This window comes from Macrotis lagotis, chromosome 7 (genome assembly GCF_037893015.1).
Source record: "Macrotis lagotis isolate mMagLag1 chromosome 7, bilby.v1.9.chrom.fasta, whole genome shotgun sequence".
Classification (NCBI taxonomy): domain Eukaryota; kingdom Metazoa; phylum Chordata; class Mammalia; order Peramelemorphia; family Peramelidae; genus Macrotis; species Macrotis lagotis.
This window is the reverse complement of record NC_133664.1, coordinates 156,194,482-156,219,180: the sequence shown is the minus strand read 5'-3', so window position 1 is coordinate 156,219,180 and position 24,699 is coordinate 156,194,482. Positions and strand designations below refer to the sequence as shown.

Genomic DNA, 24,699 nt, shown 5'->3' with positions numbered 1-24,699 from the left:
TTGTTGCTCTTTGTGATTTTGGGCAAATTATCTAAGATTTCTGTACTTCATTTTCCTGATTCATAAATTTTGGGAGCTGGATTAGATAATCTCTGAGAACCCTTCCAGATCTCAAGTTAACACCCATGAAACTAAAAAAAGTGTTTTTAATGCTTTCTGTATTGAAATAAATTAAATACAAACTGTTAATAAGTAGTATTGATGTTTAATGAAGTTTAATGTTGTATCTAATAAAACAATAAAAATCTTTTTTTTGCATCCACTGTTTCTATCATCAGTTTATTTTAGTTTCATAGAATAGGCCTCAAAACCATAACTTGCTGGCGTACTGCTTCACAGAAATTTGGAATTTTTTCATATAAGGCATTTCTTCATGCATTCTTTTCACTACTTCTTTTGAAAGACTTTTTATAAGTTCCTAAGTGACTATGCTGTTTTTCACCTTTATTTCTTTTGCTAAAGATTTCAAAGGTGAACTCAGCATCTGAATTACTTTGGAGTATTCCTTTTATGCATCTCCTTAAGGACTAACAAAAATCAAGAGCTTTTAATGTCTTTTTCTATCTACTCTTTTTTTCCCTTTCCCTTTAATCTTTAGGTATATGGACTATTATCTTTAGGTTCTTTATTCTTGATTCCATTTCCAGAATATATCCAGAAAGTTGGACTCAGACCTTCTCATCCTGATTTGGAAGTGTATTTCTATTTAGATAAACCATCATCCTATAAAAATTAAGATAGTAAATTATTTTGCACAAAATAGTCTCTGTCCAAAGAATAGTACTAGACATAATATTTGGCATATGCATTTTCTGATACAAGACTCTGATAATAGAAATAAAATCTTTTTGATGCAAGGATCTGATAACATTAAAAAACTCCTAGTTTATAGGAGAAAAAAATAGGAAAAAAGTAAAAGTACAGAGGCTTTGGAGACTATGACCATGTCTCCATAGTGAAATTTTTTTTTCAGTTTATTTATAATTTTTATTTCTAAACATTTCTCCTTATGTATACATGTATCTTACATGAGAAAAACTGAATGGAAGTCAAACTCATTGCTTAATTGCTGGACAAAAGGGTTTGGGGGTAACTACATGTTAAATTGATAATACCAAACCTCTTCTGTGCCCCTTCCAAAAGACATTTTGTTAATGACCTAGTTATAAGTCTACATTTCCTGCTTCATGTCTCAGCATCCCCAGAGACTCATGGGAATATGGGAAAGAGGGGTACTGGCAACAATGAAGGACAGTTCTCAGTGAATTCACATTATAGTTCTTTCCTAATTTGACAAAAATTAGGAAATTTAAAAGGGAGATGAGTTTTATAGAAACAATAATGCAAAGATGTAATAATATATTAGAGCCTAACCTTGTCTACTCATCCTGTGCAGCTCACTTGGCTAAAATAAAGGGAAGGAGGAGCTCCTATTAGCCATTACCTTGTACCCCCAAAAGGATGCATCTTGCAGATAGGTGGTTACATGATAAGTCTGAAGTATGTGATGGGGAGATTTTGCCTAAGCAGGGCTAGTGATAAAATTCCAAAAGATACAATTAAAATTATCCTGTAATATCAATACTTGAAACAAAATGGGGAAGTTAAAAATTTGCACAGCCTCAGGATATCAGTGGAAAGGTAAAGTTGTTTATTAAAGGTTAATGGTGATGTTATGATTATCAGAGTTTGCTTTCAAGGGGAGTGTGAGACTCTAACTCCTTTATTGGATATCCATAGGACCTTGGCTCCTTCTTTGGAGAATACTGGGTTAGAGCATTGGATTGTTTCTAATGAGATAAAATTCAATAGTCATAAATGTAAAGTATTACACTTGAGAACATAAAAAATCAACTTCTCAAATGATCTGGGGATTTTAATGGACTTCAGGGTCATTATGAGTCAGAAGTGTGATGTGACATAACAAAAAAGCTAAAGCAATTTTGGGCTTTGTTAAGAGAACCCAAGTTTTCAGTAAGAGAATGATGATAGTCCCATTGTACTCTTCCCACATAATAGCTCATCTAGATATTTTGTTTAATTCTAGGTGCCATAGTGTAAGCAGGCTAGTGATAAGCAGCCTCAAGTTTGTATCATATGATAATCATTGAAGGAACTAGGGAATGTTTAATCCAGAGAACATTCAGAGGAAATTTGATAGCAGTTTTTAAGTGTTTTCAGGGTTGTCACATTGAAGAGGGATTAGATTTATTTTATTTGATCCTCATGGACAGAATTAGGAGGACATCCATTTATCTGTCTGTCCATCCATCCATCTATATATCCATCCATCTAGCTCTATCTAGTTTTTACTGGATCTGTAGCTCTCATAAGTTTAGGGAGATCCTGGTGAGGAAATTACATTGCCAGAACAGATGAACTTCTCTGAAAAGTATCTTTCAAGAATTGCCAGAGAGGATTGATATGGTAAACTGACCTGGATCCTGCATCAAGTAAAAATCAGAGGCAAGACTTGAAACAATACTTATCTATTATAAGGCAAACTGTCTAAACTGTGACACTAAAAGGCTTCTCAAAGGAAACATGAGGTAACAGAAGTAAAAATATGCTTAAAATCAGGAAGAATTTTCCAACAATTATGGATGTCCACAAATGCAAAGAGTTGCTTTGGAAGTCTTCTGGCAGAAACTAGAGGTTCGCTTGTCAGATATATTATCCTGGATATTCTTTCTGTGTACGTGTTACTCTAGATGACTCTTGGGTTTTCTTCCAGCTCAGAAATTCAATTATTCTGCTAGTTTTCAGTCAATTTCTTTTAAAATTTAGGTACTTTGTAATATGTTGGACCATATATAATTCCTTATAGGACAACATCACTGACATTTTAAATAATTTTGAAATTCAATTTTGCCATTATCACCCTAAACCTTTTTATAGGTTCCCTCAAACACCTTTTTTGCTACTTTTAGGAACCCTATTGTCAAAAAGACCCCAAATATCTTTCAGCAGGAAATAGCCTCAATAATAGAAAATATACTTACCAAATAAACTGCTATTAAAAAATTAATCAAAAATATATTTCAAGGTAATGAATTTTTATTCCAATCCTAATTTATAAATAATAGACAAGTAGATGTGAGAGAATACTCCTTTTCTCTGTGCTTATACTATTGCACATGCTATGTCTTCTTATACCTAGTTGATAGTTTTATAGGAGTCCCACTGGACAGTCTTTAGCCTAGAAAAATGATGAATTCTACTTGTTTCTATAATTAAGTATTCACCTTATAATTTTTGAGGTAGATTTTTTAAACTTAATTTTGTTTACTTCACTTCCAACATTTGACTGTATACACACAAACACACACATACATTATATATATATACATACATACATACATATATACATATATATATATATATTACAATATACTGTAAATCTTTGCATCATGGTTTTTCTAAAACTCATCCCTATTTTGAACTTTGTTGCTGTCAAGTCCATCGCCATTCTTTGAGTCTCTTAGATTCTCAATATCTTTTTGCCTTGACTATTCTCTTTAAATTGTGTCCAGTATATTTCCATTAATAATAGAAACTCAAATATAAAACTGAATTTATCTATCTATCTATATTTTAACTGGATCTATGATTTCATCAGTATAGGAAGATTCTAATGAGGGAATTACATTGGCAGAAAAGATCAGCTCCTTCGCTGAAAAGTATATTTCAAGAGGTGCCAGAGGGGACTGATATGAGAAATTGCCCTAGGTCCTGTATCATGTACATATCAGAGGCGAGATTTGAAACAAGGCTGTCCTAATTCCAAGGTAAATTGTCTATACTTTGACACCAAAAGGCTTTTCAACTGCAACATGAGAATTATTATATTAAAATTTCTCTCAAAATTGATTTCTTAATTTTCCATGTAAATGATTCCTTATTCTCAGAGAACATCTTAAGTTGAGAGATTCAACCAGTAAATGCCCTTAACCATAAACTACAATCTACACACTGACTTCTAGACTTAGTTATTAGAAGGTAATTTACTCTTCTTCTTCACCACACCCCAAACAACTTTTTAAAACATTTCTTTTTTTTTTTTTTTGGTCAGTGTCCTAGGTATAAAGTGGTACATGGTGGACAATATGTGAAACTCTCTGACACAACAACTTCACAGCAACTTTTTTTCTCTCCCCAAGGTGTGTGCACATGCCAAGTTCCCCCATTTTCTTGTCTTTCATCACTTACACTGAATTTCACCTTAGTCTGTTTCTCACATATATGCAATTATCTTTAATCTCCCTTTTTAGTCTCTTTTTCAAATATTGCCCAATTACCTCAGAAAAATCTTTCTTCTTTGCCTCCCTCTACATTCCTTTTGTTACTTAAAATATGTTCCTAATTATGACTAATACATACAAAAATAGTGATCCACCTGTATTGAGGGAATAAAAGGAAAGTATCAAGAAAAACAGATAAAAACCCTTTGCTATCAAGCTCTGAAGGCTTTAAAAATGCTTCTAAATCCCTTTCGATCTTAGACAGTGTCTATCTTTTCCTCAAACTAAATTTATTTTTTCAGGAAATATCCAAAATATAATTTAAAAGCTATCATATATATTCAGTGCCATTGATTCTGTTTTGCTAACTATTGGAACAGTATGTATGTGGATATATGTGTACATATATATGTATATATATGTATGTATAGTAAATGCATGTGTGTGTGTATATATATATATATGCATTTACCTTTTATTGTAAATGTACAGTGCTCCAACTATGTCAGATATTATGTTTTTGAAGATCCAGAAACCAAAATACTATCTAAATATTGTTTTTAGAAAATTTCTTCTACAACTGACATGCGATTGAAATTCTGAAAAATCTGTTTGCCCTTGCTGAAAAATGTGACAAAATGTTCAGAACAGGGTACATAATGTAAAAACAAAACAATTTCCAGCCAGCCCTTAAATCTGTGTGTGTGTATGTGTGTGTGTGTGTGTGTGTACATGTGTACATCTATGTATGTATTCTTTTTTTTTTTTGACAAGGCAATGGGGTTAAGTGGCTTGCCCAAGGCCACACAGCTAGGTAATTATTAAGTGTCTTAGGCCAGATTTGAACTCAGGCACTCCTGACTCCAGGATCGGTGCTCTATCCACTGTGCCACCTAGCCAACCCCCTATGTATATATATTCTTTAAAATGTATTTTTGTTCTTTAAAATCCAAGGAATATGCTTCCCATTTTAAGAATTATCACTCAAGTAAAATGCTATTGTTTTATCTTCCTAGAATGCAAGAAGACAAATTTTATTTTGTTGATGAATTTAGTTTAAAAATGACTTCAAAACAATAAAAAAGATTCTGTGTTTTGTTCTCCTCAATTAATCAGTGAGGATTTTCCAGTATTTCCTTACATTCACCAAAAATAGATACCATTTCCAAAATACCATTATAACCATCCCTTTGCAGAAGCACTGATTCTGAGTCCCCAGATACTAGTTATCTGAGAATATGATTTCTTATTTATGGTGTCTCTTGGATTTATTATTATTTGACTCCATTTTGGGGGTTTTAATCTCAAATAAACTCCAAAGGAAATAATCAACTTTGTAATATTTCATTTAAAATTTATATGCAAAAAGTTATCAAGAAAGTTATTCTACAGATTAAAGCTGATATAGGCCTTGATTTATGGATTCTTGGGAAGAAATGAAAGCATCACAGATAATTATAAGCAATTCTTTCCTCTGCTGAAAAAGTACTCTATGATGACATGCTGTAGAGTGATTTATAGCATATTGACTATAGTTCTCCTAATGAAAAAGCAATTGTCTACGTTTTCCCTGGAGAACACTCTCAGTGCCTTAGCAATCCATGCTCATGGAAAGTCATGAGTTAGAAAATGAGAACCAAATGAACTCACAGCTGGGAAAAGCCAACAATAATTAATTTAACACCAGTCATTTGTACAGATCTTGTGGAACTTAAAAAATTCCCCTGGAGAGAAACAAGGTCAATGAAGGGTATAGTTTACACCTTAGAATGTGTCCTAAAAATGTTTACATAATAAGTTAATATACTACAATGGGTTTTGACCAAGAAGTAGATCAGCTTGTTTTTTATGACTAGGAGGTTATGATTGACACATGGATTTTAAGTGATTCCAATGTGTCACTTTTATTTTGAATACTCTAACAAGTATTTCTGAAAAAGTTTGTGAAAGTTGTATATTGACTCTGAATCTTGATACATGGTGCTTGATGATAAGCAAGTCAGTTAACAGCCGAGGATACAATATTGTTAAAGGGGTCTTTATTCTAACTCACTGGTTAAGAAAATGTGAACAGTTTGAGATCTACCATGTTGTTTCAGTTTAATGAGCAGTGAGTACTTTTCTTGTCCTTATTAAAGTGGTAAATGTGTTTCTATGTCCTCATTATCACTGCCTGAACATACTCTGTTATTTGCAGAACCAAATCAACTTGCTTTACTTTCAGAGATGATCAGAAAGTCAAATCAGATTGCTCAAATGTGCTTGTTAATAAAACTCCTATGGTGCTATTCAAGGTGCCCATAGGGATTGTACAATTATTTATATTTCCTTATGTTTTTCTATAATTACCATGATTGTACTTTCTTGGAGTAAATGTATGTGTACCAATTAAAGTGGCAGTAGATTAAAATAGTCCTCATAAAAATATTCATCAGACTTGAATGAAAGGATATTATTCTTAGGGTTTTGATCCATGTGCAGAAATTAAACTGCTGTTATCATGCATTCAATCCATGTCATATTGACATACTCAGCAAGTTTGGATTTACTTCAACAGATGTTAATCATTTCTACTAAAGAATAAGTTGCAAACCTTTTCTAAAAAATAAACACCATTTAGTACTTGTATGGTTATATTACAAAGTACTTGAACAACTACTCTACAAACTTAAGCATGCATTTCCGTTTGTAGCTTATAGGTATATAACTAAGTTGAATTAGCTTTTTAAAAAAATCTAATAATATGTAAAATTCAAAAAAGTCAATTTTTTTGTTTATATCTGTATCTCTTCACTTAAGTCCAATGATTTTCCTCCCTCTCCTAATAAGACTTCAAGAAATGATATACAGAAACTTATTACAAAAGATGTTCAATTGACAAAGCATAGAATATGACCTTTTCATATTTTTCATAGATCTTTTTCATTCTGTCTAGGTTGAAAGAGCTCAGAGCAAAAGTGATCAGCTGTACTTTCATTTCCATTAGCAGTAATTTTGAAGCAAAAATTTTATCCTGCTGTGTGTGGAAAATCACTGTACATGCACAATTCCATCAAAGGTAATTCTCTGTGCACTGGAGTATAAAATTTACCTCTAATTATGATTAGGTCATTGATTGGACATTTGGTGATATGCACTATGGAGACAATTACAAGGAATAATCACCGAAGAGATTCATCTGGAGAAATCAAATAGACCTTTCCTGAATTCAGTAGTAAAGTAAGTAAAATTCTCTCAAAATTATATTTCTAATTATGTTTAAAGAATCATGGAGCTGGAAAAATCCATTCTCCTATTAAGAAGTAGGATGACACAAATAATTTTATTTAAAAATTTCCAAAGTATATTTCCATAATCTCTCTTTTTAATACAATCCAGTTTTATACAAATCTGCACTTCTAGCAATCCTTCACAATGCATCTTTCAATTATTAAAATTGATTGTCTAATTACAATAAAGCATTTATATCCTTACCAAAGAGTCCAGTCATGGCCACAATAGGGTTGAACATTTCCCAGGTAGAATCCCAGAGACTGAGTGACCTCCACTAAATTAGTGAAGTCAAGGCTAATGCTGTTGAAAAGTATCGAAGTCATGATGATCTCATCAATGGCCCATACATCTTCTCCCTGGGAGGAGTGATAAGGTTGCCACCATCTGAACTGAATTCCAAACTGTTGTGCGTCGGCTGGTAGTTCAACAGAAATAATTCTATAGGGAGAGGGAATTTTAGGATAGGAAGCAGAAGAAAAAAAATACATGTTCAGGATACTTCAATAATCTAAAATGTAAACATTTATATCACATTATCATTTAACTGAAGGGAATATAATGAATCAAAGTATTTTTGTTGAGATTTTTTGTTTTTGTGATGCAAGTGGAATTGAGTGATGTGTCAGGGTCCCAGAGCAAGCAAGTGTCAAGTGTTGGAGGCTGGATTTGGACTCTTGTAATCCTGATTCCAGGGCTAGTCCTCTATGCTCCCTAGCTACCCCAATCAAAATATTTTTTCTGTTTATTGCCAATGTGGTATTTCCTCTTCTACCAAACCAAAAAAACCACTCCCAAAACACATGTAAGCTCCAGAAAGGCAGGGAATTATCTGATTAATTTTTGCATTTTTCTCAATGTCTTGCAATGGATAGTAGATACTTTTCAAAATTAGAGTGGAGATTTCATTGGTATTAGAGAGTCCACAGAGGAATTTTCTACATTAAGGTGGCACCTGATCTGTGAATTAGCCTTGCGGAATTGTCTGGGCTGCTGTATCCAAGAGCTGCCTTATCCAAGGCTACATAGTGACTATGTAACAGAAGTATTTCCTTGGTCTCAGGACAACTAACTACTATGCAACACTGTCTCCTAAGATACCTATGGGAGGTGCTTACTAAATGTTTGTTAAACTGAGTGGAATTAAATCAGTAGTATTTTAAACTATCTATATGTTCAGCCATCTATTCTTACAAAACCTAAGACTAAAGTCACAGTTTTCCAAAGTGATAAGGATTCATATTGTCTTGGTAAAGGCAACGATAGATGCACACATAATTTTGTGCTGAGGGAACCATCAAATTCCTTAGTCCCATGAGTTTAGCCCTGTGTGCCAAGGTCACTTGATCTGTCATGGCGGCTATGACAACAAACCTGTACCTGACAAACGGTAAGGAAAATTAAGAATAATATCTAATTTCCAGGAGCAATTATTGTATATAGCAGCAGGGACCATACATTAATTGCCACTGCAATGACATCTGCTTGAAAGCTCCATAAATCACAGTTCCATGCTGCTCACATATATTCACAAGGTGAGATGTGAAGCAAATGGCAAGTGGAACATTTGTCTCCATCAGTGTACAATTAAATACCAAGAGAGGCATTTCAGTAAATGCACACTGAAGTGAGGGGATTTTTCCTTGTGTGTGTAAAGGAAGAAAATAAATGACAAGTTAGATGACCCCAAGGCAAATTGTATATATATATATATATATATATATATATATATATATATTTCTATATATGTATGAATGTGTATATACATATTTGCATGCATGTATCTGAAAAGAAGGTTTCAAATTTTCTGGGTGGGATGAGAAAGTGAACTACTTCAATTTAATCATATTCATACTAAATCAAGCTACATCCTTAGTTATCAATGAGCAAACAGTTAAATCTATATATATATATTATATAATATGTAATTGAATATTACATAAGCAAATAAGTCAAACAGTTAAAATTATACTATGTACATTTTATATTGAAATTTGAAAATTTGAAAACCATGGTTATAGAGCAACAGGATATAAAATATAATGCTCACATTCATTTTCATTAGCAACAAAAAAATAATTAGTGCATTTATAAAGTTTTGAGACTGGCGCTACCTAGATTATTCTGGAAAGAAATCAAGTAAAAAAGAAAAGTGAAAAATTTATTTATTTTAATAAAATGAACTAGAATAATAGCCAGATATATTAAATACTTAATGATTCTAAATTTCTTTTCACTGCTGAAAATAAACTAAAATAAATTTATTTTATAGTTAAAAAAAGAAGCTTTAATTTTATTTTATTTGGAACAAACTCATGATTTTCTTGCTATAGGAAACTTCCATTGAGGAAAATCACTTGATTAAGGCAGACTCTCAGAAATTTGTTGCTTGTCATCCAGCTAGTATATCTGTCAGATATAAGACTTGAACTCAGGGTTTCTGATTGCCAAGCCAGAACTCTTATCTATTATGGTACACTGCCTCTTTTGCTATATAATATAACCCTAAAAAGTAGTTTGTTTGGAAGCTTAAAAAGATATATTCTTTTTCACTTCAAAATATTTTTCACATTTTTTTTACTTCAAAGAGGAAATAAATCAATTTGCATTTCTAACAATAACGGTTTGAGCAAAGGCATAAACATGTGAAGGTATGGGAAATAAATGCTGAGCTAAGCAGAAGAAAAGATTATATGAGGAAAGAGTACTATGACTCAAAGCTAGTGAATGAGGCAGGTGCCACAATGATTATGGGAAGCTCTGAATACTAAACAAAAAGTTTGCACTTTATTTGGTGGATAGTGGGGAGTCATTCAAGATTTTTGAGCGGTGAAATATGGGGATCATATCTATAACTATTTTTTCTTTCCAAATAAGAAACAGAAATTAGTACCAGGATCAAATAAAGTTTGAATAACAAGTAAAGAAACATGATTCTGAAGTCAGCTGATGGGATTGATTCTGAGAAAACAAAGAGGGTCTTAACTTTATGCAGTTTGCAATGTACAACATTTGATTTTTTCCTCGTATCATATTGTTTCCTTTGTTGAGAAACAGCATGGCATACTGAATGGGATACTGGACACTGAAGACCTAAATTCAGATTCTATTTTAGACAGTCATTAACTGTATAACGCCAGGAACGTAGCCTAACCTCTCTGAGCTTCAGTTTCCTCATCTGCAAAATGAGGATAATAGTACCAAACTCATAAGGTTATTCTGAGGAACAATTGTGAAAATATTTGTAAAATATCTCTCATATTTAATCACCATATAATTGGGAGCCATTATTATCAAAGAACCCAAATTGCAAAAAAGTTATGCAATAATTTGCAATTGCTGGGGGTGGCACAGTGAATAGAGAGCCATGTCTGGAGTCTGGAAGATTTGTCATTCTTAGTTCAAATCTAGCTTCAGACACTAGCTGTGTGACATTGGGCAAGTCACTTGATCTTATTTGCCTCAGTTCTGTAAAATGAGCTTCTGTAAAATAAGCTGGATAAGGAAATGGCAAATCCCTCCTATATCTTTACCAAGAAAACTCCCCTAAGGGGGGTCATGAAGAGTAGGACATGACTGAAATGACTGAATAACAACATGTGGTGATTTGATTGTGATGTTATTGATGTACAGATTAAACTAGTCTTTCAAGAAATTAAAGACCTCTCATAAGGACTTTGAGACCTAGAGACCCGAGTTTCTGAAAGTCATACAGATAATAGGGAAATTTCAACTTAAGTCTTGTCTTCTATCTCTTAGTTCAGGACTTTTTCTGATACCCCACCCACTGTGAAAAAGAGAAATGGAAAGTCATCTCTGAGTAAAGAGGGCTTTTCATGATTATGCAATGCCTAATCCTACCTGGAAAGAATCAAAAAAGCAAGATGAAAAATACATCACATTGAATAACTTAGTAAATAAGGTTTTTTTAGAGCATGTGAGAAGGAATTCTGATACAAAAATAAAGAAAAAAATGAGTAAAGATGCAGAAAAGTTTAAAAATGTGATGGAGATAAGCTGAGACTCACTCAATAGATTGGATGGTATCATTTATTTTTCTGTAGAGCAGGAGAAAAATGTTTCCTCAGAGCATCAATTAAGAGTAAGCTCAGACTTGATGAAGTAGAAGAGCTTTGGATAGTTATTATGAAATATGCCACTGAATCAATAAAAAGACTTCTAAGAAACAAGGACTTTCCACCTGAGCTTTAACCACCTGAATATAGAGTGAGCTCATTTGGCAATTTCATGACTTCCACTAGAAGTTCAGTGGCATAAGGATAAAGTAGAGAAAACACTGAGATTTACCTAGATTCAGGATTAGCTGGCCATAAGGAATTCAAAATCAGATCAAATGAAATTCCCTTCTTTTTTTTTTAAGGTTTTTACAAGGCAAATGGGGTTAAGTGGCTTGCCCAAGGCCACACAGCTAGGTAATTGTTAAGTGTCTGATGTTGGATTTGAACTCAGGTACTTCTGACTCCAAAGCTGGTGCTTTATCCACTGCGCCACCTAGCTGCCCCTGAAATTCCCTTCTAACTGTAAAGCCTATGATTAATAAGACAAGCGAGTATAGTATTTTTGTGTAGAATTAAGAAGTATACAGTAAGGGGAAGCATGTTCCTATCTTCCCCTTTCTTTGAGAACCTCACTTCATAATTTACTGAGGAAAAAGGAGGCCTTGCACTAGGAGTTCACTCTTTTTAACTATATTTCAAACTCCTTCATGTCACTACTCCCTTCTTTTCCCATTTTCTCTATCCTCTGAGGAAGAGTTGCTCTTCTTGAGAAAGTCTATCCCTCTCTTTTTGCTTTTGATCCCATTTCCTCTAATACTCCTTTGATCATCTTTGCCTCTTGGTGATGTTTAGTTTCTCTATCATATTGTCTCTCTCCTTTTATTAAAAATGTCAAGTTCTTCCTCATCTTAAAAACCTCACAATTTCATTTGACTCTACCATCCTATGAGACAATCATTCTATATTTCTCTAGTCTTTCCTAGCCAAACTCCTGAAAAAGGTTGCCTATATACTTCCTAATTGCTTCTTGTTTATTTTCTTTTTGTAAGGCAATGGGGTTAAGTGGCTTGCCCAAGGCCACACAGCTAGGTAATTATTAAGTGTCTGAGACTGGATTTGAACTCAGGTGCTCCTGACTCCAGGGCCAGTGCACCACCTAGTTGCCCTTCCTAATTGCTTCTTAACACTTTGGAATCTAGTTTCTGATGCGTCAACTCAACGGAAGCCATGTTCTCAAAAGTCAGCAATGACATCTTTATTGCTGAATTCGATGGCATTTTCTTACTCTTCATTCTTCTTGAACTTCCATAGTATTTCTCCCTGATTTTTACCTCTTCTTCCTGAATAATCTTTGTTGATTTTCATGATATTTCTTATTCCTTGATTCTCCTCTTTCTGTGTAACTATTCCTCAGGTTCCACCTACAGGGTCATTATTTATGCATCTTAGATTTGTGCTTGCTCCAGGCTTCTGTCATAGACCCTTCTCCACTCTTCCCATGATCACAATTGCTATATTTATGCCAATGCTCTGAAAGAGCTATATAGCTGGCTCTCATCACTTTTAGAGTGTTAGACCCACATTACAGTTGCTGAACAACTAAATGGGATGTCCTGTAATATTTCAAACTCAGCAAGTATGAAACAGAACAGAACATCCTCATCTTTAATGAGGATGAGCCTGTTCCTCCGTGTAGCTCCTTATTTTTGTAAGGCACTGATATCCACTTAGTCACTAAGGTTCATAATCATAGAGTCAATTTTTTACCCGTTATTCTCACTCACCTAGTTATTTATTATATCCAATCAATCGCCAAGCTTTGTTATTCTATGATCATAGCATCTCTTGTATTTTTTTTACCCATCACCTTGCCACAAGCCCAACTTAGGCCCTCATCATCTTTCACCAAGCTAATATCAATAATTTCCAAATTAGTCTGCCTGTCTCAAAACTCTTTCATATTCAATCTATTGTCCAAAGAGTTCTCAAATTGATATTCAAAAAGCACAGGTCTAACCACTTTACCTAGTCAAGAAGTTTCAGTGATTCCCTATTAAATCTAGGACAAAACACTCTTATTTGCCACTTAATATCCCTTTCAATCTGGTTCTAATCTATATTTTTAAACTGATTACACATTATTCCATTTCACATACACAGCAGCCAAACTGACTTCCTTGCTGTTGCTTGTACATGGTATTCTATCTCCCAATTTTATCTTTGAACAAGTTATCTCTCATGTCTGAATGATTCTCTCTTTCTCACTGCTACACCTTATATTCCTCATCCTCTTTCAAGGCTCTGATGAATTGCCCCCTTTTCTAAGAAACTTTATTTTCCCCAGTTGTTAGTGTTCCTTCTTAAGTTACATTTGGAATACATTTTATATTGACTTACATATTACCCCCAAGTTCTTTCCCTTCCCTCCTCCTTGTGGTAGAGTTCTTAAGGGCAGAGTGATGCCTTAATTTCTTTTTTATTAGTACTCGCCAGCACCTATCAGTTTCTGATCGATAAGGCATTTAAAATAATAATAAAATAATTTAATAATACTGAAAATGTTATTGATGAGAATTAAATTCCCAGGTGAATATATCATTGAAATGATGAGTCCTAGCTTAAATGAAATACCAATGGACACAAAGAAAAAATGGTAACCTGAGAAAATAGGAAAGAATTATGGGGCAAACTCACATATAAAGGTAAAGAAAAAGTTCATTAAGAATGAAAAAATGGAAGGGAAAAAACTATGAACTCCCCACATAAAATTTTTGGGTTCTTTTGGACACACATTTCAATAAATGGGATCTTTCATAATTTTAGTTACTGCTCTGTGTTAGAGTAGATGTATTTCCTCATTTGTTAATTCATTGCTACATTCTAAATGGCAAAGTTTTTTTTTTCAATTTTCTTTCATGCTGGATCAACCTATGTACTTCAATCTACTTATTCATTAAATCATTATTTCAATTAATATTTCATGTTTAATTTATGCAGGACATGGTTGTAGGTGCTCTGGTGATATAAAGATGGTTCCTGAACTCAAGGAATTAATCATTGAAATTTCTCTAAAAGTTAGAAAATAGCTTGTGACCATTTTTCTTATAATAGTAATGTTATGAATTTCTTTAATGACTAAATTAATATTATACAATATATCACTGTTGAATCCTATGGAAGGTAATTCATAGAGTTCTATATAACTATTCAACTTTAATTATCATTATATGATATGTACTGATTTTGTGACCCTGTTAAGTAATGCATCTCCTTGGGTCTGAGTCAATTATCTAAAAGTACAAGGTAAAGAGAAGGTTTCAACCTGAACTGGTAGAGAGAGTCCTTTCAGAAATTCTTCATACCAATGAAGTCACAAGTTCAGTACCTATCCCTTTTATACCAACTACATGCCAGTTACTACACTAGACCCTGGGAAGACAAAGTCAAAACCAAACATTGCACTTAAGAAACTTGTATTCTTTTGGAAGTGGTGATGGAGAAACACAATGGTATAGAAAATTAAAGGCAAAATTATGCAAAAAAAATTCTGGGATGAAGGGAGGGTATACTAGCAACTGGTGAGATCAGGGTAAGTTTCCCATAGGAAGTGACACTTGAGCTGTTTTTAAGAAAGCTGAGTATTCTATGAGGTAGAGATGAGAAAATAGTACATTCTAGTGAGGGAGCAGTCTATGCCATTTAAACTAATGTATTCAGTTATAATGCCATTATTTGTTATCTTTTAAGTTATGTTTTTAACTAAGTATGAAAATAATGCTAGATACATTAGGAAATATCAATGTCCAAAATGGTTTTTTCCTATGAAGATTCAGTATTGATATCTTCTTATAAGAGCATTTAATTGTGGAGGGCATGTAGGTGGTGCAGTGGACAGAGATTAGCTCTGGAGTCAGGAGTTCAAATCCAGCTTCAGAGACTTAATAATTGCCTGTGTGACTTTGGGCAAATCACTTAACCCCATTGCCTTTAATAAATAAAAACTTAAAAAATGAACATTTAATTTTGAAAAATAATGCAAGCCAGTAATGACAAAAAATTGTCATATTGAAGTATCTCTGTTCAACTCATTGCCATTCTGCAAAAATGGCCACTAGTTTAAGTAAAAGTTTGGTAAGATTCACTTTGGAACCATTACATCTATATATATAATAAAAGACCATTCAGAAATTTCTATTTTTTCCAGTTTTTTGGCCTAAATTTCTGTGAGGAGGAAAGATTAGATATGTGATTATTAGCAACTATTATAACATTTTAGGCAAATGGATTCCTATTGCCTAGATATTATAAATAGGTCAAATAATAAAATTATGAAAAAACCTAAATTGACATTACTAAAATATTCTTAAGTTCATACCTCATAAAACATAAAAAGCTCAGTATCTCTATAGACTTGATGCTTTACATTCAGAAAAATACTTAGTCCATAAAACATGTCAGTTAGCTTGAATAAAAATAATAGCTTAAAAATGTAATGTTCTATGTTTGCATCTATTTTCAGATATTAATTTTTTATAAAAAGTTAGCAAATACACTTTAAAATTTTATTTCATAAATTATAGAGGATAGATGAACTGATAAAATATATTTACAACTCATATTCATAAGCCAACCAGCTTATTTAATTTCTAGGGCATGTTTTATTTCCAAACAAATGAGCCCCATCACAGTAAGTAACATTATGACTTCTAAATCAATTATAATCATTCATTATTACTGAAAAGAGTACAGTAAGTGGTTAAAAGCATCAAGATATCATTAATTCTGCTGTTTAGAATTTATACAACATGAGCTGTTTATTAAAGACATGGAAAATTACTGCAGTTATATAGACCACACATCAAATTATATATTCTAGAGCAATTTGCAATGTCTCTTTCATGGTATTGATTTGCAAGAGAAAGCATGAGCATGTGTTGGCTGAAATGGGGGAAGAATTCTAATAGAATTTTCTTTAAAGGAAATTTTCTTTTTAATGTTATCAAATATCAATGTGTTTTATTAAACATGCTAAAAACATCTATGATAGTAATCTTTCAAACTATGCATATATTTAATACTAAAAAAAATCATCCTGGTTTTCTTAGAAGAAAAATGTTGCTGTCAAATGGGAGGCAAGAATAACTGCACCTTCACAGAAGAACATTAAATGTGTAATTATTTTTTATATCATCAAGATTAATTAGATTTTTGGATATGGAGTGATAACAGAATTTTACAACAGTCCATTCTTATTATGAAAATGTTAGTGTTTGGGGAATGAACAGGAACGATACTTTATATTTTAATCACCATTACTATAATTATAGTATTTGTCTGTTCTTTTTCTATATTTCTGACATACTATAGATATACTATTCTAATTTTTTTTTAATGAAGCAAGTGTTTCCTTCCCTCAAATAATGCTGAATTTAACTTTACTCTTATGGTAATGTAGATTGAAATTCTTTTCATCTCAAATAATAAAAAAAAATCCATTGTATCCAGATTCTTAAATTTATTAGATTCCATCCATCCACTCACCCACCCATCCTTCCATCCATCCATTCATCCATCCATCCACACATCTACCCATCCACTCATTCATCTTCCCTTTAATCTCTCTATCTTTTAATCTTTCAATCTATCCATCCAAACAACCAGGATTCAACTCCATTTGATATGAGCAATTACTATATTTGTGAAAGCAAGGATTAAGTATTTTTTTTAAAATAGAAATTTTCCCCTGAGTTGTTCTGTTTCTTTTTTTTTCTTTCTCCCTTCTCTATACTTATCATCATTCTTCTTAGAGGACAAGTATAGTTATGTTACTGAAATGTTACTTTGGAAAATGTTTTATGGTCAATTATTTATGAGTAGTTTAAGCTTCAATGTTACCACTCCTAATGGTTTTTGTGTGTCAATCCATAGTCCAAGGTTTGGAATGAAGACTGTTCTATGTTAAATGAATTTCAGGTGTCCATGAGGAGACTGAAACATGAAGAAATACTTCCTAATATCTTTGAAATCGCCTCTGTACAGGCATACTTGGTCACACTACAAGGCAATTTTATATCCTTGCACTATAATTAAGGACAAATAAATAGTCACCTTGTCACCACAATTCTTTAAAGATTAAAAAAGTGGAGGGTTAGATACATTTTTAACCTTTTTAAATTTATGACAGATAAGAGACCCTAGAAATACTTCCCTGACTCTACTGAACTTCAACTTATTAAAATCTATCATATAAAACAGTATATTATATAAAAATAATATTATCTATTAATAGAATCAATAATGTTGCTTGATTTAATGTGCATCAAGAATTATCATTTTGCTAGCAAAACTGGTTGGAAAAATTGGTAATTTAGAACAAAATGTGAATGCTGAATCGTCCCAATTTTAACTATAAAAGAAAAATTCACTGTTAGCTTGTGCATTTGCTTAAATTTATGATTATACCAATTTCAGTTTTCTCAGAATGAAACATTTTCAATATAAAAATCACTTTCTTTAGACTATAGGCACTCAGGTTGGATGGGATTTGTTATAAAAAGCATAGTTAATTTATCATTCCAGGACACATTAGCCTTTGTCCTAGTTGCTGCTTGTAGTCTATCATCACAAATGATGATTCCGGAAAGAAGCTGCTATCATTACATCTCTTTTTCATAACACTATCCAACTTACCTTGGTTCATGGTAGTTGAGATAAGAATAATGTTCGAGTAGTTTCCATGTAATTCCATTGTCATAAGAATAATGTAATAAAACACCTTCCCCAGGCTGGTTGGGGGCTTTGCATGTACTCAAAACAGATTTGCTTCCTAGTCTTAATGTGAATTGGAGAAACCTAAATAAAATTAATTTATTTGATTAATGAATATACATTAGCATTTCAAAATATAATACTCATTACTGCTTTTAAAAAAGACTTTCAGGGAAGTTTAGATGAACTTCCCATGCTTCTTTGTGACTAACTCGTTACCCCTTAATGCCAGAGTGGAATATGTGTACATATATGTGTCTGTGTATATACATACATACATACATACATATATGTATGTATGTATTTAAATATATATGTATAAAATATTATATGCAATAGAAGAGAATATTTTATTTGTATTCATAAAAATATACATACACACAAATATGTGTATATGACATATATTCATTTAAAGTGCTCATCATCACTGTATTGCATTATTTATTATGTTACTGGGGAAAGAGAAGACATGGAATGGATATAATCAGCCACCACAAGCTGTCAAATAAATAAAACTATATAAATAATTAATTAGCACTTGGCTCTGGCACACATTTTTTGATACTAAGAATTCATATTTTTCCATCTGGCTGGTAATAAATACCCTAAAGTCATTTGTAAAACAATTGAATTACAAAAAAGGGATGACTTAACCCCAAATTAACCCTTGTCTCCAATCCTAATTATGATTTAGAAAAAGGGTAAAGTTAACATTTTATGGAAATAAGAGAAAATGTGAAAATCTATACATTATAAAATTAAATTAGCTATGCTATTTTGTCATTTATTTCTAAGTTCACCTGGATTGTGAGCTGTCAAGAAAGGATGTAATGAGCTGGCGCCTCCCATCTTTGTTGAAAACCAATGCTTTTCCACTGGCTAAGACACCACATCCAAAGCTAACTTCAGCACCACGGATAGAGTAAAAATTATGGTAAGAAGAGAGCCTGGAACTTCCAAAACTTTCAGAGATGAACATTGGAAATGTTTGGGATGCCATTTCACAAGCTGGTCCTGAAAAGCCAGGGTCACACCTGTCAGAGAAATTCCACAAAATTAAATATTAAACCTTGTTGCTTTCAATTTTAACCATTTTTCACAGATTTTTTAAAATTTACTTTAAGAATTATAAAGTCAAGTATTATAATCAATGGCAATTGAATCCTATAAGTCTTTGGACAGTTCTGAATCTGAAGAGTCAGCAGGGTCTGAATGACTGTAAATATCCTAACAAAATGTAATCTTGGCATAGCAGTGCTATAAAAAGAATATGATTAAGACACTAATTCATTGTGCACTTGCAATAAATTCTACATAATCTGCCTACATAGATATGCAGTTCAATGGAATGGATAGTTTAATGCATAGTTCAATCCTAAAGTCACTCAACAAAGGTGCAATCTGCAAAATATGTAATTTGCTTCTAGGTGATGAATATCAAAACTATATAAATTCTATCAACAGGAGACTTTCTGAGGTATATTTAACAAAACATTGAAAGTCTGTAGATAATGTTTTAAATGCAAGTGTTGTATTTTTACCTAGATAAAATGCAATGACTATGCTTTAATATGAGATGTATTAAGGAGTTAAAATTATATTACTTGGAATTGGAAAATACAATTGTATCCTTTTCTTTAGTTTTCCTGTTTTGACTCTTTAAAATCCATAGCCTCCCAACATTTTTTTTGGTTTGTTTTTGCAAGGCAATAGGGTAAGTGACTTGCCCAAGGCAACTAATAAGTGTCTGAGGTTATATTTGAACTCAGCTCCTCCCAACTCCAGGATTGGTGCACCACTGCATGACCTAGCTGCCCCTCAGCCTACTAACATTCTTATGGGAAAATTCTATTCTTGACCCATATAGATGTTCTTATTAGAAATTAGGATCCCAGGTTGGTGGAATCAGGAAAAAAACTGCCACCACACACTTTTATAGATGAAGAAACCAAGGATAGAGGTTAAATAATTTTTTCACAGTTATACAGTAAGGTCAAGGGTTGAAATTTGAACCCAGAGGTCACTTGACTTCAAATTTAGGGCCCTTTCAATAAAGTCATGTTGCCTCTAAGTTTGCATTTTGTTCCCTTACTAATGCAATGTGAGTAGACCTGGATCCTGTATTTTATTACATTTAAGTGCCTAGAACATGCACACAGCAGTTGGGTAAGTGTTCATAAAATAAATCAGGATAGCAGAAACATCTAAAAGAATTTCTTGATGATTATGGGCATACTTGCATGGCTAAAACCTTTGGAAGTCCATTTTTCCCTACCCACTACAAATAGGAAACTGATGGAAGAATATTTAGGAATATTCCTAATGAAACTAAATTCTAATGAAATTTAATGAAACTTAGCAATAGGGTATGGAATTAATGCATTTTATATTATGATATTTCATGCTAATGTATTTTTGGTCTTTGGAAGTAGAGACAAGAATTTCAAATGTTTATTATATTTGTTAGCTCTGTGATCTTGGATGGGGATCATCCTTCTGTACCTTAATTTCTTCATCTATGGATAGCAGTGCTTGGAATATCTACCTCATAGAGTTCATTTTAGTTATACATTTTGTAAACCCTAATGTCATATCATATGAATAATTTTAGATTAAATATTGAAGGCTTAAAATGACTACTCATATTTCTGTTTGAAACAAAAGTTGTTGACAATGATATTTATTTTTATAAAATCCAATTGATGCTATGTAAAAGCTTTTGAGGAAAAATGCACTGATGTTACTTCACAAATATTTTCTTGCAAACAATACTTTCTAGCATAATGTATAAAATATTAATTTTTAGACGCAAAATTTCTATCTTCCAGGAACTGCAGAATAAAGAAATGCTTTGTAGCATTATGGGAAACTCAAAAAGAGAAGGGATTAACTTTATTTGCCTTGGGACATATGTGAAACCTGAAAAAAGTTATTCAGGTAATCACGTCTAGATGTGAGCAATCTGCTTGTTTTACTGAATCATTTAAGATGAAATTTGGTGAAAATATTATGGAACAAACTTTGCTTTTCTTCCTGAAGTACAATGCTCATAGATTTAGCATTAGAAGAGAATTGAAGGGGTGGCTAGGTGGCTCAGTGGATAAAGTACTGGCCCTGGAGTCAGGAGTACCTGGGTTCAAATCCATACCTGGGTTCAAATCCGGTCTCAGACACTTAATAATTACCTAGCTGTGTGGCCTTGGACAAGCCACTTAACCCCATTGCCTAGCAAAAAAAAAACTAAAAAAAAGGAAGAGAACTGAGATATCTTTAAATTGAATTCCCTTATTTTACTGATGACCAAGAGAGGTAAAGTGATATGCCAAAGGTAATGGAGGTAGTATGTGGCAGAACCAGGATTCAAATCCATTCAATTAAATCATGCTTGTATGCTCTGAAATCTTCTTTACATCGTTGTAGTTTTTCTTGTAGTTTTAAACATTTCATTTTAAATGGAACTCTTTTTGATTGGAAGCTAGATGTTCTAAAAGATTTTCAAATTTTGGTTGCCCATTCTCATAAATGTCATATCTAATGCTTTTGATCAGCATAATGATGCTCTTGAATGAACATAATGAATGTTGCTTAAATTATTCTCTATTTTGGGGATATTTGTGTAGGGGAAAATGAGGAAAAGCAGAATGGAAGACTATATAGACAAAAATAGAAATGTATATAGGTCAAATGCAAAGGTTAGAAATGTAGTTAATGCTTGTTGAACCCATGCATTGCACTGATAAACAACAGTACATGAATTAGATATTATGGAATAAATAAATTTGAGGAATGTAGATTTTCTTCTTCTTGATATGGACCAAAGGAGATTATTTATCATATTTCTAATGTGCTACTATTTAAATTATAATATCTCTGATGCCAGAAGAAGGTTCTCAGCACATTGGGCAGATCTCAGAAGAGATCTCAGAAGAGTTGCATAGGTTGAGAGAAGATATAGAGGTTGAAATCCGCATTACCATAGGCAATAAACCCATTAATGAGATCATAGGTGCAACTAAATATCAAAATTTATATGGCAAAAATAGAAGAACTTCATCAAGAAACCAGTATCACAGCAAAATGAAAAGGCAAAATGCCTCACAAAAATCACAAAATTTTTGGACTTGGATTAAGGAAGACTATAGTATAAATCTAGCTCTTATGTTTACTAGCTATGTGAACACAATTCTCTTAAACCCTCAGCCTTGGTTTCCTCTGTAACTTTGTAAATTGAGGATAATAATAGGTACCACTTTCCAAGGTCATTATGAGGAAAGAAATAAAAAAATGATTATGTGAATGCTTCACAAACTTTACAGGTCTATATAAAAAGGCCTATTGTTTGTTAATAGAGGACAGTTTTTTAGGTTTTTGCAAGGCAAATGGGGTTAAGTGGCTTGCCCAAGGCTACATAGCTAGATAATTATTAGGTGTCTGAGGTTGGATTTGAACTCAGGTACTCCTGGCTCCAGGACTGGTGTTTTTTCCACTGTGCCATCTAGCCGCCCCTGATAGCATTTTTAATATGCAACATCTGTCATACCCTTCCCCTTTGTACTTTAGAATATTCTTTTAAAAATTCTAGATTTCTAAAATTTTATTTTGCTTTTATCTCTGCCTTTTTAAATTGTTTTTCTTCTTTTATCACCATAAGTCACATTATATTATTATTCACATAAAAAGACCAAGAAATGAAACCAGTTATAAATTGTATGAAGGCAGAAAATATATTCTAAGTTTCACAAATAAATTACCTTGAAAGGAAAAGAGACTTATGAATGAGGTAAAAATATTTCACATTACGGTTGTTAAATTATACCTGTTAGATCCATCCTGAGTTATTTTGTTTCCTTGATTTTTGAATAGGTATTTGTTTTTGCAGTTAATTTAGAAAACATTTTCAGGTTAGTTTTATAAAAAGATCCAAGAACACTAAAAGAATGGCCCAAGTTAATGGAAGGTCAACATAACATTTTGGATTTTCAAACAAAAAGTACATTAAAAAGTATCCAAAATTCAAAAGATTATGAAACAATACTTGCTTATTTTTTCTATGTTTAGTATCTAGAAAACTAAGAAACATACCTCCACTTACAAAAAATACATCCTTCTCTCCTTCTCCTCCTCCTCGTTGTCATCATAATAATTTTAAAACATTGAATTTAAGTTTAACAGATTTGGCATTAGTCCTTGGTAGAGCCCAAACAAACTAACCTGAAAAAGCATGCTAACTTGTGATTTGCAAATGAATTATATTATTTTTTTTAAATCTACAAACATTGTTATCAGAGTTCTTACTTGCAGCCATTTCGAGTACATTGTCCTCTTCCAGAGCAGAATTTGAGGCATGATGGACCAATATAAACTGCCAAAGAAAAACAAAGGTTGATGTAAATAAAGGCTATGTTATTGGAAAAGTTAAGCCCATACTTGGAATAATTTTATGAAACAAAAATATGAAGCATTGCATTTTATATGTATAGCATATGCCCCCCATTTGTGGAAATTCAGGGAATCTGAAGGCAACATATGGTATATTCTATGACAAGTTAATTGCTTAAGTTACAAATTGTAGAATTCACAGAATTTTTTTAAGATTTTGACATCTATTGCATAGAGAAGAATACAGGACACTTGTGATTTTGACTCTCCCTTTTATAATCTATTTTCCCCAATCTGCTTAGAATATTTTTAATATATTGAGTCATTTTTTTACACACATACACACATACATACAGTTCATATTTTTTCTTGGGGAAAAGAAGTACACTAGAATGGAGCATCTGGATTTGTCTACAAAGGATCAGACTAGAAACATTTTCTTGAATTTTCCAACTCTACATATGAGCACAATTGGACAATTGCATTCCTAACTACATTTCTGGTTGTTAATAAACTTGGGGAGAATAACAAATTTCTTGAATAGTTTTATGACAAAACAATATATTATTTAAAAAAATAATAGTACTAGGGGCAAGTAGGTTGCATAGTAGATAGAGCATTAGCTCTGGAGTCAGGAGGACCTGAGTTGAAATCCAGCCTCACCATTTAATAATTACCTTGCTATGTGACCTTGGACAAGTCAATTAACCCCATTGTCTTGCAAAAACACAAAAAATACAGTACTACACTGATTGTATGAAGTTAAAAATCCAAATTCAGATCATAAATTTAGAAATGAAGGATCTTTTGAGGTCATTAAGTTCAACATCCTCAAAAAATGAATTTAGGAGAGGTTAAGTCATTTGCTAAGTGGCACAAAGCTAGTTGTTATTTCAATTTAGATTTGAGCCCAAGTTCTTCTGCCTCCCAAATGCCAAGTTCTCTATCCATTGTCATGATACTTCTCAATATGGGGTTAGACTAAGAACATACCAGTAACCATAAGAAGCTGAGAACTTGCA

At 32.6% G+C, this 24,699-nt stretch overlaps 1 protein-coding gene across 1 annotated transcript in view; it reads right to left on the bottom strand.

Annotated features, from left to right (window-relative positions):
- Positions 1-24,699, bottom strand: part of RELN (reelin) — a 548,816-nt gene that overhangs the window by 167,879 nt on the left and 356,238 nt on the right. Inside the window, exons 17-20 of the mRNA XM_074193988.1 lie at positions 23,594-23,660; positions 19,099-19,332; positions 18,221-18,382; positions 7,716-7,952 (exon numbers count right to left, since the gene is read on the bottom strand). Coding sequence (XP_074050089.1) covers positions 7,716-7,952; positions 18,221-18,382; positions 19,099-19,332; positions 23,594-23,660 — 700 coding nt within the window. The remainder of the gene's footprint in view (positions 1-7,715; positions 7,953-18,220; positions 18,383-19,098; positions 19,333-23,593; positions 23,661-24,699) is intronic.